Source organism: Tyto alba, unplaced genomic scaffold (genome assembly GCF_018691265.1).
Source record: "Tyto alba isolate M040663 unplaced genomic scaffold, T.alba_DEE_v4.0 Super-Scaffold_38, whole genome shotgun sequence".
Classification (NCBI taxonomy): domain Eukaryota; kingdom Metazoa; phylum Chordata; class Aves; order Strigiformes; family Tytonidae; genus Tyto; species Tyto alba.
The window spans coordinates 19971238-19986548 of NW_024881313.1; the positions used below are offsets into that span (position 1 = coordinate 19971238).

Genomic DNA, 15311 nt, shown 5'->3' on the forward strand with positions numbered 1-15311 from the left:
GAAAATACCAGTGGAGGAGAGGAGCAATTCTACCCTTAGCTTTGTTTCCACCTTGTTTTATAGAGCCATTGCTGTGGTTCTGACACTTTTTGCCTTTATCCCAGTTCTGTTGCTATCCTAAACTTTGTTTCTTGCTGAAGTCTCTGCTCTACAGGTTTTTTAGTAGCCTCTATTTTCTTGGTGAGCCAGTTTTGCCCAGGCATCCCACCTCAGCATCTCTGCTCTGCTCCTCACCATTCCCCTCTCCCTGGTTACCTCCTAGCATCAAGCTAGCCAGGTAGCCAACTATGACTGTGCAGATCTTTTCAAATCTTATTGTGTTCCCTGTCTACCATGAATATTTTTCTTGTCTAATCTTAATGCATGTCTTCTGGACAGGCTTTTGGCATCTCCTTCCTGTAGGTCATGCAGTCACACTGCTTCCTTCCTCCTTCTGCACTCTGGGTTTCTGCCCCTCCCATTCCCACCACTTCTCCAGTCCCCTCGCTGCCAGATTGCTTTTTCCAACCTACTTCTCTCTCTCTCTCCCATTTATGCTTCTGTGCTCACTGCTTCTATGCGGATCGAGATTCTTGTCTATACTGCCTTGCTGCAAGGGTCAGCAGTGGCGAGACACTGTCTACCCTCTGCTAGCCAGTCCCATGCCACACTGAGCCACTGGGGCAAGGAAGCAGAGAGAAAACCCATCGCTGTCACTTAGCTGGGAGTAGAGCACAGGTCATCCAAAAGTGCTGTGCTAAGTTTAAACACCCTCAACAGGAGTAGCATTTTTTCAGACTTGAACTGTGGAATCATAAAAGCTATATGCAGATTTGCTTTGTGGAGCCCTGAGATAGATTTGGGTACCTGTCATGATGTTTCAATTCAAGAGAGCAATGAGCAATTCAGTTTATTTACCATCCAAGCTTCCAGACTCTGGCTGCTTGTGCTGTCTGTAATGAGAATTACTCGTGACATGCAATCCTCCCTGATTTCATATACATGCCCAAAGTACAGAAGCTGATTAAATCATTAAAAAAAAAAAAATAATCAGCATAATTTTTCATACACAGAAAGCAGTATGTTTTACCTATTCTTGATGGTAAGAGTAGTTGTGACATTCCTGATGATTTTTTTTTTCCCAATTTAGTTGAGAGCTCTGCATCCAGTAAGGGAGCAATCAAGCTATGGCACCCAAGTTTCAGTTGCTTATAAGAGCTGTATCAGACAAGCAAAGTAATGGGTGATGACACTAGCTTTGCCTAGTATTGACCGATGTGGTTTCATACTAAAAAAGCTGTGCAGTAAAACTTAGGCAATTAGATTAAAACTAGTAACTGTATGTAACCATATGCATTCAGCATCAATAGTGGTAACCAACTTGGACAAGTGACTATTACATTCCACTAGTGGTGTCTTATGTCTGTTATTTACCTCCATGCAGGAATGGTGCATGTTTTATTTACTTTCTGGGAACACAATATTATGTTATTACTTGTCTGAAGTGTAATTTGCAATTGATATAATGTGAAGTGATCAGTTTGGCTGACAGATTAAACTACTGCTATTTTGTAAACATATGGTTGAAAGTAAAACTAATGTCTTCTGATTTCTAATTTGCTCCTTCCAAGTGTATATAGCTTGGTTATAACTGTGCTTATGAACATATACAAGAACTTAAAAAATCTAGACTCATGAGTCACATCACTTATAGTCAACAGAGGACCAAAGGTCTGTTTTGACAGAGAAGGCAGATTGAGAGAATGTCCTACTAACTCATGCAAAGGAACTGAAGTAGTCAAGACAAGATCAATTTAAAATAAGCAAGGGGTGAGGCAGGGAGGAGGAACAGAGATGGTGTTTATGATGATTTGAATTGCTTCAGTGGCGCTTTTGTTAGGAAAGAGGTCTTGTCCTTCCTCTGTGGAAGAGAAGGAAGTTGAGTAGCACAAACTGTTTTTCAATACTATACGTCTTCATGGTATCTTGTCATGATGTTGTGTATATTAACATGATTACAGATATAAATGGGCAAGCATACACCCACACATTTCCTCCTTCAGACATTGCATATTCCATAACTTTTCCTAGAGTTTATGTATAGTTCTGATTATGGGATGTAGTGATAGCAGCAATATTAACTATAAGGAATTTAGAGGACTGAGCAGAGAAGGGTTGGGTTTCCTAGTGCTCTTTTAAAGCTGTTTTTGTGTTTGACTGGGTTTGTGTTACTGGATGCCAACTGGTGGCCTCTTCCCCACTGGTGAAGGACAGCCTTTCCCAGAGGGCAATATTTCTGTATGCCCAGCTTACTTTATGCGGTATTCCTAAACCATCTTTAATGAGATTTGTTTTCAAAGCCCCATTTTAATATTAGATTGGGGATACTGTCAGTCAATTACTTTCTGAAGTCTTTCAGTTTTTAGCAGTTTAGCCTGCTCTTTGGCTGCTTTTACTCTTTCTTGCCTGCTCTACCTGGACTGGAATCTGGCCAGGAGTGAGGCAGGCCCTCAGGTTCTTCTGTCAAGGAGTGGTATCGTATGCAGGACCTGCTTGCCATGCTGTGGAGGTAGCTGGTATAATTTTTGTGTTGCCCAAGTGCCATCGTGTTATAGAGAAAGTTGCAGAATGTTTCGCTAGCAGAGCAGTCCGGGATTACAGCAGAAGGAAGCAATGAAGTGAGCAAAGCATAGCAATGGAAAGTTATCCTGGGCTTTTTTTTTTTTTTTTTTAATAGCGATATATAGTGAGGGAGCTCCCTGGGTTCCTGCAGAACTATCAGAGGAGCGAGGGATAGATTTAGATGAGCTCGGGTAGCCCGGTCCGCGAACTGTCTGCTTCTGAGCTCCTCCAAGTTAAACTGGCCGCGTGGGCTCGCGCCGAGCGCTTCCCGCCACCGCAGCCTTTGCTCCCTCTGCCCCTCGGTGGCGAACGCGCTCGGGCACGGCCGCTCCGGTTCCGGTTCCCGCTCGGGCAGGGCGGCTCCGGCTCCGGTTCCCGCTCCGGTTCGGGCCGGGCCGCCGCCGGGCCCCCGCGGCGCTCCGCTCCCGCCGCCCCGCGCCCCCTCTCGCCCTTCCCGGCCCCGCGTTTCCCCGCAGCCAATCGGGGCGGCGCCAGCCGCACGTGACGGGGCGCTCGAGCCCGAATGAGCGCTCCGGCCCCGCGGCCGCGCGCCGGCCGGGCCCCAGCGCCGCTGCCGCCGGGGCCGCCGCTTCGCCGCCGCTTCTCCCCGTCTGGGGAGCTTCGGCTTCGGAGCACTTTGCCAGACCGTCGGTTCCTCGGCCCCTCGCAGCAAGAGGGTTTGTTTTCGTGCCCGAGAGCAATACTTAAAGAGCAGTTTGAGCGTGGGAAACGGGCGCTGGGACGGGATCGCAGCTCTGAAGCCTGCCTGGGTGAAAAGCTGAAGTTGAAGATGCAGTTGAAGACCTTACTTTAGGCGTTTTGGGCTCTCTGGACGTCTAGTGTCAGGCTGTGGAGGTGTAGCTATGTACCTTTTTGGCAGTGAGGATTACGAAGTGGTAAGATGTAAACTAAGGTTTTTTTTAAAAGAAAAAATATTTACTTTTAATGTTTTTCCTGTCTCTAAGTTTATTGGGCAGCTTTGAATTTCTGTCAGTGCTGTTCTTTCTGTAGTTGAACTTTAGAACTCACCAATTCCATTCCTTTTTTAAAAAAATGCCATTTTTTCTGTAAGTTCTTCAGGTAGTGAGATATTATTTGCTAGATAAAATTGCATTTACTTTCCTTGTCATGTTTATCACATTGTGGCGATACTGAAAATACTCAAGTACTGAATATTATGAGTCAATTCAGCCTTTGGGTTAAGCACAACCATGCTTCCAAATAATTCAGATTTTTTCTCATACTTTGTAATGTAGATAACCTACAAGGAGCTTAAAGAACTACCCTTAATTGTATGTTTGTGGGGATGTTGCCAAACCATTTATTTTGTACAGTTCAAAACATGTAATTGTAATGGAATATAATGTCCATCAAAAGAGCTAGCTTAAAAAAAACAAAACAAAACCAAAACAAACAAGCACACCCACGTTAAAACACTCTTTATTAAGTATTTGTGTAAAATGACATTTGAAATAAATTGATGATATCCGAGAAGATGAGAAGAAAACCACTAATAGCTCAGCGCTGTTGCATGGCATTGGTATCTGACATAAAACTTTGCCATTTTTCAGCCTGAGGCTGAAAGTGCTACAATGTAAGCAAAATGGATGGACTCTTCCACCCACACACCACTGTGACTGACTCAAGACCTGAGGAGCTTTGGGGAAATACAATGAGACCAAAAAATGTGTATGAACTCTACTATAGGACATCAAAATAAATTTCACATGTTAAAAAGTGGCACATTCTTTGCATATAACTGTGAGTTGCAAATGTTTTGTTTTGATTATTGAAGTTGCTCTTTCAAGTATGAAAGCGCCTTTTATGGCAGTCTGGGTTCTACAATGCATTTCAAGGAATTAATTTAGTTATTTTGGATTTATTCCTTTTTTTTTTTTTTTTTTTTTTTTTTAATTCCAACCAGCTATGTTTTTGAGATGCAGGAAGCATAGAAGTTGTTGAGGAAAATAATTTAAACGCAGCTGTCTGCACATTGAACTCATTTGTCTGTGCAACTCGCACAAACTTTCACAAACCAAGCATGGCAACTGAAAAGAACTTAGTTTCTCCAAGGCAGTAAACAACCTGGCATTGCAGTAATTATGCTGTGGATTCATTACTTGTTTATAAAAATTGACAAGCAAAAGAAAGCTTCCAACTTTAAAGCTTATAATGGACTGATTTCTTTTTTTTTTTTTTAATTGTTATATCTTTGTAGATACTTGTAAAGGATTGCAGATCTTTCTTCATAGATTTTTGCCCAGTCTCTGCATTCCATTGTGTACCCTGTGTAGTTACTGGTTTATAGAGTGAAGGTTTGGGTCTGAAATTTTAAAGTACCTTGAAAATAGCCTGGATGACTGAAGAATGGTGTTAGGGTTTTGGACTCCAATGTATCTCTCAATCTCTTTTCCTGATGCTGTTTCAGCTTTTAAAAAGTATTGAAGTAATTCTGTGTCATATAAAATAGTTTAATGTTTAACACACCTTTCCTAGGCAGGTGGGATATCTCATTCCAGTCATTCTTCTACTATATAGTTAAGCAAAGTGGAATAGAATCAAGAGAAAAAGTAAGGAGGCCACCATGAATTGTGTGGGTTTAGGTTTTTTTGCCTTCCCTTCCTTTCCTTTTTTTATTTTTTTTTTTTTTTCCCTTTGGTATCTCTAGAGGTCCCTGAAACTGAAGTGTAATGATCTGTTCAAACAAAATGTTGTGTTCAGTCCAAACCAACATATAATTTGAGGTTTTTCTTCTTAGTTTTTCTTTAAAGCAAGATAATTCAGGGGAAAATGTGGATGCACTTTTTTGGTATTATTTTGGCAGCCAGACTTACCAAGATGTTTTCTTTAGTCCGTGAGAAGTAAGATAGAATAGATGGCCTACATAAAACTTGAAGAACAGTTTTCATGTTCAGTAAAAGCTGGAATCAGTGTAAAACTTCTATCTGTACAGATCTGTAGTCCACGAAGCCATATGCTCTGCACTGTGGAAAAGGCATTTGTTTTATCTTCCCACACAAACAATTACTTCTGAGTCACTGAAGAACAAAGTGAGTGAAAAGAGTGACAGTGAAGAATCTCGGGGTTTAATTTTAAGTTCACTATTAATTTCATTTTTAAATGAGTTTGAGGCATTCTAGCTCATAATACATATGAACATATATAAAACTTGATTTTTATTCTAAAAAGGTTACTAGTAAAATGAAACATAGCATGATTAAAACATCTCTTAGAGGACTTCAATAATACCCTCTTTAAAAACCCAACCCTTAAATAGAGTAATAGAGAAGTAGAACTTTCTGTGATGATTGTGTGCATATGAAATGTATGATAGACATGAATATCTACACGATCATGCATAGACATTTGCAGAAACGTGAGTGTCTCAAGCAATACTCAAACTCAGTCAAATTTAATAGCAAAACTCCACAGACTGGTACAACCAGCTTGTTCCTCTATTGCTTCCTTTTTGTTCCTGTATATAAACAAGCTTGGATTATTAGCTTGCTCTGAGTACATAGTAAGTCTAGATATCTGACAGCACTGATAATAAATTTTCCAGCCATCTTCTGAAAACCCTTGCTACACAGAGATAATACTGCTTAAGGATCAGTTATCAAGAGACAATGCTGGGGTTTATGACCACTTCATGTTAAAAAAAAAAAAAAAAAAAAGTGTACTTTCATGACATAGTGACAAATGCTATGTTTTTGAAATAGTTAATAAAATCATGTTGCTGTGGTCCTCTCCTGTTTGAATGAGTTTTTGCATAAATGTTCTGACTTGGAATATTGAATGTCTTTCACAAACGTACAGTATCTTTTGTGATCTTTTGAGGCATTTTTTTGTGCCATATACCTGGAAATGTAGAGGGGTTTCACTATAGTAAGTGATTTAATTTCATAAATACAGGAAAGTATAAAAAGCTACAGGCCAAGAAGTCTCATTTGTGGCTATTACTTGTTTGTGATGGGATTTTCCTGTTTGTTTGCAATATAAAACTCTGATAACAGAGCAGAATTGGAATGGTTCATTAAAAAGGCAGAAAGTGGGAGCTTCTCTTCACAGCTACCTGTTACTGTACTCTGCATTAACCTCCCAAAGCAAAAGCATGTAAAACTTACTCCCAATGGTCTTTTGAGTTGCTGCATGAAGGATGATGGGTATCTAGCGTAGTGGTTGCATGTTTGGGAGGCCTGCCTGGCTCTCCTGTGCCCCCAGGCTACGCTTGGCCAAGCAGAGCATTTCCCATAGCTGCAGAACCTCTGCTCTTGTACCCTCAAGATCAGCTTCGCCTGGCCTGTGGGCTCTGGACATCTCCAGCCACGTCCCACCACTACCTTTCCAGGGGACCCTGGGTGTGAGTATGTGGGCCAGGGCTGATGGCACCAACTTGTCTCTAATTGGGCATAGGACACCTCATCATTTTATCTCTCCTCCCTCCCAGCAGTCTTTCCTGGTAGAAACTTTGGGCTCTGTTGTAGTAGGATGATCAGACATTGTGATGGTAAGTGTAGGATTAATTAGTATTTCTTTTGAGAAATACCTCATTGATGGAAGGCTATTTTATAGCAGAGTAATTCAGAGGCAGGGAAGACTTTTGATGATTGGTCATTTAAGAAAAATCACTGAATTTCATTCAATCTGTTGCATGTAACTTTCAAAGTTTTGTGATCAAGTAGCTGTTTTTAACTTTCTTAAGAAACTCAAAACTCTGCTCTTTTGCTCTTCACAGACTTTTCTCTTTGAAAATATCCTTACACAGAATGGAAAACCTCTTTATAATTCCAGTGAATTTGTTGTGGTGTCCAGAGCAAATGTTTTGGTTGCCTTGGAAATCCAACATTTGTCACTTGTGTTCTCCAGGCAAAAGTTTTGAAGTTGTCTATTTAAATTAAATCTTCACTTCCCTTGAGTTTGCCTACGTTCTCTTGCAGGATGAAACACTTTTTATGGAATATTAAGTATGATGATGATAGATGCTAGTTATACTTGTGGCTCCTGCAGGGTAGCATTATATTCTCAAAAGTATAAAAATCTGTCTGCTAAATTTCTAAAGGACTGGAAGATCTTGAAGCAGTCAAATGACAGCCAGGTTTCAGAAGAGTTACTTTTTGAGTGCTATTTGTGAATGAGACAAACCCGGATTCTATGTGCAGCAGGCATACTGCTGATAGGGCTAATTTTGCTGTGTGAAGGGAAAACCCCACCTATTTTAGAAATATGCTACTGTAAGTCCTAGAAATCAGTAGGGAGAACACATTGATGTGTTTTCTGTGTTTACTCTGAGTCATCGTTACTTACCTTATTTCAGAAACTGAGCAAAGGGAGAAAAGATAATAAGGGTGTTGTTTAAGACTGGAGAGAGTCATGTGTAACTGTTTAGCAACAGTATTTTTTTCTCATACTGTGGATTAACACAGGAACAGGTCTAAAAATTGTAACTCATGATTGCTTCTTTGGAAATCTCTCACTTGAATTGCAAGTTTGTTACTTCAAGCACAGTTCTGCAAACTACCTGTGGCAGAACACTGTAAAAATTTAATCCTAAATTTTTGGAATGACTTTTCCTTGTTCACCTTAGTTCAACCTAGGGCAACAACATTTAATAGTATTTTCAGATTAATAAATTGTGTGGAACATGTGAGTGTAAGTTGAAGTACAGATTTGAAAGGCAAGAAAACTAAATCTCCAAGGTTTACTTCAGAACCATAAGTCCATCTGTATTGGGTTTGCATGGCAAGGTTTTGGTAGCCAGGGGGCTACAGGGGTGGCTTCTGTGAGAAGCTGCCAGAAGCTTCCCCCATGTCTGATAGACTAATGCCAGCCAGCTCCAAAATGGACCTGCCGCTGGCCAGGGCAAAACCCATCAGAGACATTGGTAGTGCCTCTGGGATAATGTATTTAAGAAAGGAGGAAAAAAAAACCTGCACAATTGCAGCCAGAGAGAGGAGTGAGACTATGTGAGAGAAACAACTCTTCAGACACCAAGGTCAGTGAAGAAGGAGGGGAAGGAGGTGCTCCAGGTGCCGGAGCAGAGATTCCCCTGCAGCCCGTGGGGTAGACCATGGTGAGGCAGGCTATGCCCCTGCAGCCCAGGGGGGTTAATGGTGGAGCAGATACCCACCTGCAGCTTGGGGAGGTTAATGGTGGAGCAGATACCCACCTGCAGCCCAGGGAGGTTAATGGTGGAGCAGATACCCACCTGCAGCCCAGGGGGGTTAATGGTGGAGCAGATACCCACCTGCAGCCCGGGCAGGACCCCACGCTGGAGCAGGTGGATGTGCCTGAAGGAGGCTGTGATCCCATGGGAAGCCTGTGGTGGAGCGGGCTCCTGGCAGCACCTGTGGACCCATGGAGAGAGGAGCCCATGCTGGGGCAGGTTTGCTGGCAGGACTTGTGACCCGTTGGGGGACCCACACTGGGGCAGTCTGTTCCTGAAGGACTTCAGACGATGGGAGGGGATACTCACAGGAGCAGTTCATGAAGAACTGCAGCCCTGTGGGAAGGACTCGCGTTGGAGAAGTTTGTGGAGGACTGTATCCTATGGGAGGGACCCCACACTGGAGCAGGGGAAGCGTGCGAGGAGTCCTCCCCTGAGGAGGAAGGCATGGCAGAGACAACATGTGATGACCTGACCACAACCCCCATTCCCCGTTGCCCTGTGCCTCTTGGAGGGAGAAGGCTGAGAAAATCAGGAGTGAAGTTAAGCCCAGGAAGAAGGGAGGGGTAGGGAGGAGGTGGTTTTAGATTTGATTTTATTTCTCATCTTATTCTGATTTGATTGGCAATAAATAAAATTAATTTCCCCAAGCTGAGTCTGTTTTGCCAGTGACAGTAATTGCTGAGTGATCTCACCCTGCACTCATTTCAATCCATAGGCCTTTTGTTATATTTTCTCTCTCCTGTCCAGCTGAAGTGGGGGGGAGTGATAGAGCAGCTTTGGTGGGCACCTGGCATCCAGCCAGGGTCAACCCATCACACCGTCTCTGAACAGTTCACTTGACATTTTGATTATTTTCATTTAAATTGTAAATGATATTTGTTTCTGGTAGCTACAGATGTATAACTTTTTAAAGCTCCTAAATTGCTTTAAAAATACCTGCTTTGCACATGTCAAATGCTACTATTTGATTCATTTTCAACTGCAAGTGTTGTATATGTATACTAGGACTGGAGTTATTCATGTCTAAAACTGGATGTTTAGTGAGAAGAGCTCTATGTGAAAGACAGATGTGCTCACATCCAGAGCTGGATGTAGGTTTGTCAAAATCACCCTTAGTAAGCCTTTGCCCATGGACTATCTGCAGCAGACAAGGTATAAAAGTAATACAGATTTTCTTTCCTAAATTGGAAAAAATAGGGCCATTCTGTATGGCATCATTCCCCATGACTAGCTCAGAGGCATCTCAGCTGTGTTTTATGCACTGCATGTGAGTTTTGGGATTGCCCCAACGGAAGCCTGGGAAAGCCACTGTCTTCAGTTGTGTAGCAGAATGGCTCCTGAAGCAATTTCAGTTTAGGAGAAGGAAACACTAGAGAGGAAAACTAATAAGCCCATGTAGAGAGAGGTATTGGTCACTTCTGTGTTACTCTCAAGACACCCAGTGTGCTTTCCAGTTAGTGATTTGTGCAATTGTAGTGACTGTACTTTTTTCCTCAGAGAAAAAACGGTGTTTACTCTAGCCTCCTGCAGTGTATGCAAAGTAGATTCTTTAATAATGGTATTACTGTTGGATCTTCATATAGTTTTCTTTTCCTTGTCTCCTTTCTTTAATTTGAATTTTACTGACTGAGGGTGGAGTCTTCTAGATTACTGACAGTATATTGAAGGGATTTGTACTATGTCTGGCCTTCCCCTACCTCTGTCCCCATGAACCAACACAGAAACAGGCAAGAAAAAGGCGAGGAGTTCTGTGGAGGCCATAGGTGGAAGCACTGAGCTGTAAGTCCTGTTATGTGAGTCTGTGAATGGTAGATCAGCTGTCCCTCACATAGAGCACAGCATACCTGTTTATAGTGTAGTGACTTGGGATATGTGGTACTCTCAGAGGTTACAGACAGGATTACCCCCTTGGGAATTCTATAAATAGGTATTTCCAACAGAAAATATGAGGCAAAGCAACAACTGCGATTAACTTGGATCCTTTCATACTGGTTTAGTGCCAAGTGGTGCTTGAAGGCAGTGAAGGAAGGGAATGAGCATACTTCTTTCTGTGGAAGAGGATCATGGTTAGGCCACCATGTCTGTGAAGCAGCTTTGTACCTGAGGCATGCGTGGGAGGGAGCCTTGTGAAGTAAGCAAAGGTCACATGGTTTCTGGCATTTAGAAATCAACCACACTGACCAGCTCCAGGTGTTGAAACATCAAGAGAGAAGTTTACTTCAGTTTATGGATTAGCATGGAGGAGATGTGGAACGTGGAAATTGTCCTGAATTGGCAGGACCAGTGCAGTTCACAAATATGAAGACAAAATAATGAAACCAAAATATGTACAAATGGCATGCACAGACAGTGTGGGCGACCAGCCTTGTGAATGCTTTTTACAGAATCACAGAATGGCTCAGATTGGAAGACACCTCTGGAGGTCATCTGGTCCAACCTCCTGCTGAGACAGGGTCTCCTAGAGCCAGTTACCCATGACCGTAACCAGACAGCTTTTGAGTATCTGCAGGGCTAGAGACTCCACAACCTTCCTGAGCAGCCTATGCCAGTGCTTGGTCATCCTCACAATGAAAAAAATGCTTCCTGGTGTTCAGAGGGAACATCCTGTGTTTCCGTGCCCACTGCCTCTGGTCCTGTCACTGTGCACCACTGAGATGAGCCTGGCTCCATCCTCTTTGCACTCTCAGGTATTTATATACATTTAAAAGATCCCCCCCTGTGCCTTTTCTTCTTCAGATTGAACAGTCACAGCTCTCTCAGCCCTTCCTCATGTAAGGGATGCTCCTGTCCCTTCATCATCTTTGTGGCCTTTCATTGGACCCTCTCCAGTATGTCCATGTCTCTCTTGTACTGAGGAGCCTGGAGGTGGACACAGTACTCTGGTGTGGCCTCACCAATGCTGTGTATTTTGTTTGTGTGTGTTTTATTGTAGCTCTCTCCTTTGCTTCTCACCTTCATCTTCCAGCTCATAGTAAGTGCCAGTGGAAAAAAAAACAAAGGGAATGGAGTCTCTGTGTGCCCTCCACGGAAGTGCTTGAGATAGCTCTGTACCCTTTGGCTGCTTTTCCATTTGTGGGACAGCAGTAGAAGGAGGGAAGTAAGTCTTGCTCAGGATCGATCTGGGAATAGTTGGCTTCTAATTGTGTCGCCAGCACAGAGTCCTGATGAAATCTTTAAATTGCTTGGTCTTGGTTTCAGTTTTTTCCTGTCTGAAGGAAATAAATATGTAATACTGCCTACTACCTGGCAAATCACTGATCAACCTCTCATGCTGGATGGTTTACCTCGCTGAAGTGAATCAGCATGAACTTTTAAAAAAATAATTTCATTATCAGGATTACTTGAGTTTTTCTTTTCCATATTGTCATCTGCTCTACAGGTCTTGATATAAAAAACATGGCTATTTTTCAGTGAAGAACTTGAATGGACCCTAATGTAGCCATAAGAAGTGTTAATGATAGGGGCAGTACAGTAATCTAGCTATGGCATTACAGAGCTAGCAACAAGCTAATTTAGTGTGCTTCTCTGATTTATATAGCTGCAACATAATTATCTCGTCTTCCTCTGCATGCGTGTGTATGTGTGTGTATGTCTCCAGGCTTTGGGGAGTTATTTACAACTTGATCCCTGGCCATATGTATCTTCTTTAATTAGATGTTAGGAGACCTATGAAGCTGGAGAAGTCTTGTGGATAAAAGATAGTAATGGCATGCCTGTTTTAAGTCATAAACTTAAAACTCTCAGGATGGAGCTCTACATGAAACAGTTGTAGTTAGAAGGTGGTCTGAATGTCTCTAATTAAAGAAATGGGACTTGTATATGCTGTACATGAATATGGTACAAGAAAATTCCAGATCTTGCAGGGGCCCCAATGTGGTGCCTCTAACAATAGAGTTATTTTAAAGTCAGTTTTCCAGTTAAGTATTTGTGACATGCATTTTGAGGCCTATGTTGTTTAGTATGTGGATGGATGTAAGTTAGCAGAGGGGGTATACATGCAAGAAGTCTTATGTGAAAAATTGAAATCATGACTCCCCTGCAGCACATAGGGAAAGCTGAAGTCAAAAAGGTATGTTCACACTCTCTGCCATATGTGCCTGCCTGGTGCAGCAGACTGCATGTTTTAGATGCTCTGTCCTGGGTAGTGCACTTAATTTTCTCCTATCAATGGTATATGAGGTGGTGGCTGTCACTCTTGACCTTTGAACACTACAGTAGTTATGACAGCTCAATTAAGCACACTTAGCAGGTAGGCTGGCTATAGTCCAATGTCATTTTGATAGGAACCTTCCACACAGGGAAACCAAGGGCCAGAAATCCTGTTTCAGATTATCTGATCTGAAATTTCTTTGATAATCTCTTCCAGGCACAATTCCTTTTTTCTTTCTTTTTTTTTTCTTTTTTTTTTTTTTTTTCCTCCTCTTTTACAGTTGAGACTGTGTGTTTACGTCTGTTTGGGAATACATTTTTGTTTTCCAGTTGGTTACAATAAGTAGGTCTGATGAACAAGTTCAGAAACAGCTGATCATGCTAAAGCTATTATTTATTTTTATTCAGTATTGGCTCTCAGGAAGTCTACTGCAGAAAAAAAAATCCATCTACCTCTCTACCAAAGCCATGGACATCTGTCTTCATGAAGACATGTCTTCCCTAAATTATAAACGAGCTGTGGGCTACTGGACTGACTAAATGAAGTGCTGTTTGTTTACTTACACACGTTACTTTGCAGATAACAACTTTAGCTGATGAATAAGAATTACAAAATTCTGAGGATAGTTACCTCATCATCCATAGGAGTCATTAATTCTTTTTTCAGCAAATCTTTTATTTACACAGAAACAGGTAATGATAATCATGACAAGTTTGTTTATTATTTTATGCATCTCTGACAGACTAATGTTTAACATCTCTACAGGGAGAAAACTTAGTGAAACTTGTGTGTTATGATTGCTGTAACAACAGGACAATAGGAACCAGCAATTTTAAAAGCTTTTCTCTGAGAAATGAAAGAATGAAATCCCTGAGAAGTTCTCCTGTGCACATTTCATTGTACATTGTCATTTACAACTCAATGTGAATCTATATGTTTTTAAAATGGTAGAATAACGTACTGTTATTTTATGACATACAGTATAGTTTTCATGTTCTGTTAGATCTTACAAGCAAGCCAAATGGACTTAATAAGCATTGGTTTAAATACGCTTTTGCCTCTCTTTAAGGCAGTTTCTGTGTTTTGTTCCAAATATCTTGATAAATTTTATTAAAAATAAATTATTTAAATCAAAGTATTTGTTTATTGGTACAATCAAAGCAAAGGTGATGCAGAAATCCAAAATGAGAGTGCACCCTACTCAGTTGAGCTGTTAAGTCTAAGGACAGGTAGACCATTACAGGAATTTTAAGCTGAGGGAACGATAGTAGGCCTGTTTATAGGAGCAAGGCTGTTGCATGCATAGCTATTACTAGAGTATTAAAATCTAAGAATATAACTGTATTGCAAGGCTATTCCTTTAAGGAACATCTAAATATGCTAGAAAAAAAGTCTCTGCATGTCTTTTTATAAGGTGTATTTGACTGAAAGTAAATGAAAAACTTATTTTTTTCTTTACTGGAAGTAATTAAGGTTGTTTCATGTGCAGAAATAGGCTTTACTAAAATTGGCTTTGTGCTGAACTTGATACAGTTGTATTTGTCTACCTGTAGAAGCAGCTCAGCAATCTAATTTTTGACGCTAAATGTCATATAACTTCTGAGTTTATTAAAATGTTAGATTACTCTTAGAATTTCCTTATATATTTTCTGGTGTATGAGATTAACAAGTAAAATTCTATATAAGGTTCCAAAATTTTAATCCATGTAGATTTTCAAAACTCAACTAGACAAGGCCCTGAGCAAGGTAGTATGTTTTTGAATCTGGCACTGCATTGAGCAGGAGGTTGGACTAGATCTCCTGTCCTCCAGATGTCCACTCCCCAACCTATTTTCTTCTGTGATTCAGAGAATACTGGCTATATAGAAATCTTACTGGCACCAACGTAGGAATTTCCATGTTTTATGTTATAAATCAAAACTCTGAGAAGTCTTCATCTTGTCCAGCAATTGCCCATGATTTTGTTCCCATTGCTGAAGGATGCCCTAGATAATTCTGAAATTTTAGGCCTCTAATCTGTAATTCACTGTCATTCTTTTGCCTTCATCTGCATTCCATATAAACATAGTGATGTATCTATAAAGTGAGATCTGAAGGGCACGGGCATTATATTGTTGCTCAAATTTAGTGTATGTGTCATATTGTGGTTTACCCCATAATTTTAAGAAAGTTGTACTCTGCTTCCCTTAATTATCCTGTGGTCTTTCTAAAATGGAATTATTCATATTGTTTGCTGTAATTTTGTATTCTTTATATGGATATCCTGGCAAGAACATGGGTGGCCTTCAGAGATGCTTAAACAAAATCATCAGGCTTATTGTACAAGACTCTAGTACCATATGTGAAATTTTGCTTTCGCTGATTGACATTAATTTAACAGCTAGAAAAAGCTCT

At 41.1% G+C, this 15311-nt stretch overlaps 1 protein-coding gene across 7 annotated transcripts in view; it reads left to right on the forward strand.

Moving 5' to 3' along the window:
* CACNB2 (calcium voltage-gated channel auxiliary subunit beta 2) overlaps positions 1-15311 on the forward strand; it is a 257249-nt gene that overhangs the window by 141467 nt on the left and 100471 nt on the right. The window contains exon 1 of one of the 7 annotated variants that reach the window (XM_032991400.2): positions 3153-3497. The exons of the other annotated variants lie outside the window; for them this stretch is intronic. Coding sequence (XP_032847291.1) covers positions 3465-3497 — 33 coding nt within the window. The 5' untranslated portion in view covers positions 3153-3464. Of the gene's footprint in view, positions 1-3152; positions 3498-15311 lie in introns of those variants that run through there. 7 annotated transcript variants of the gene reach the window in all.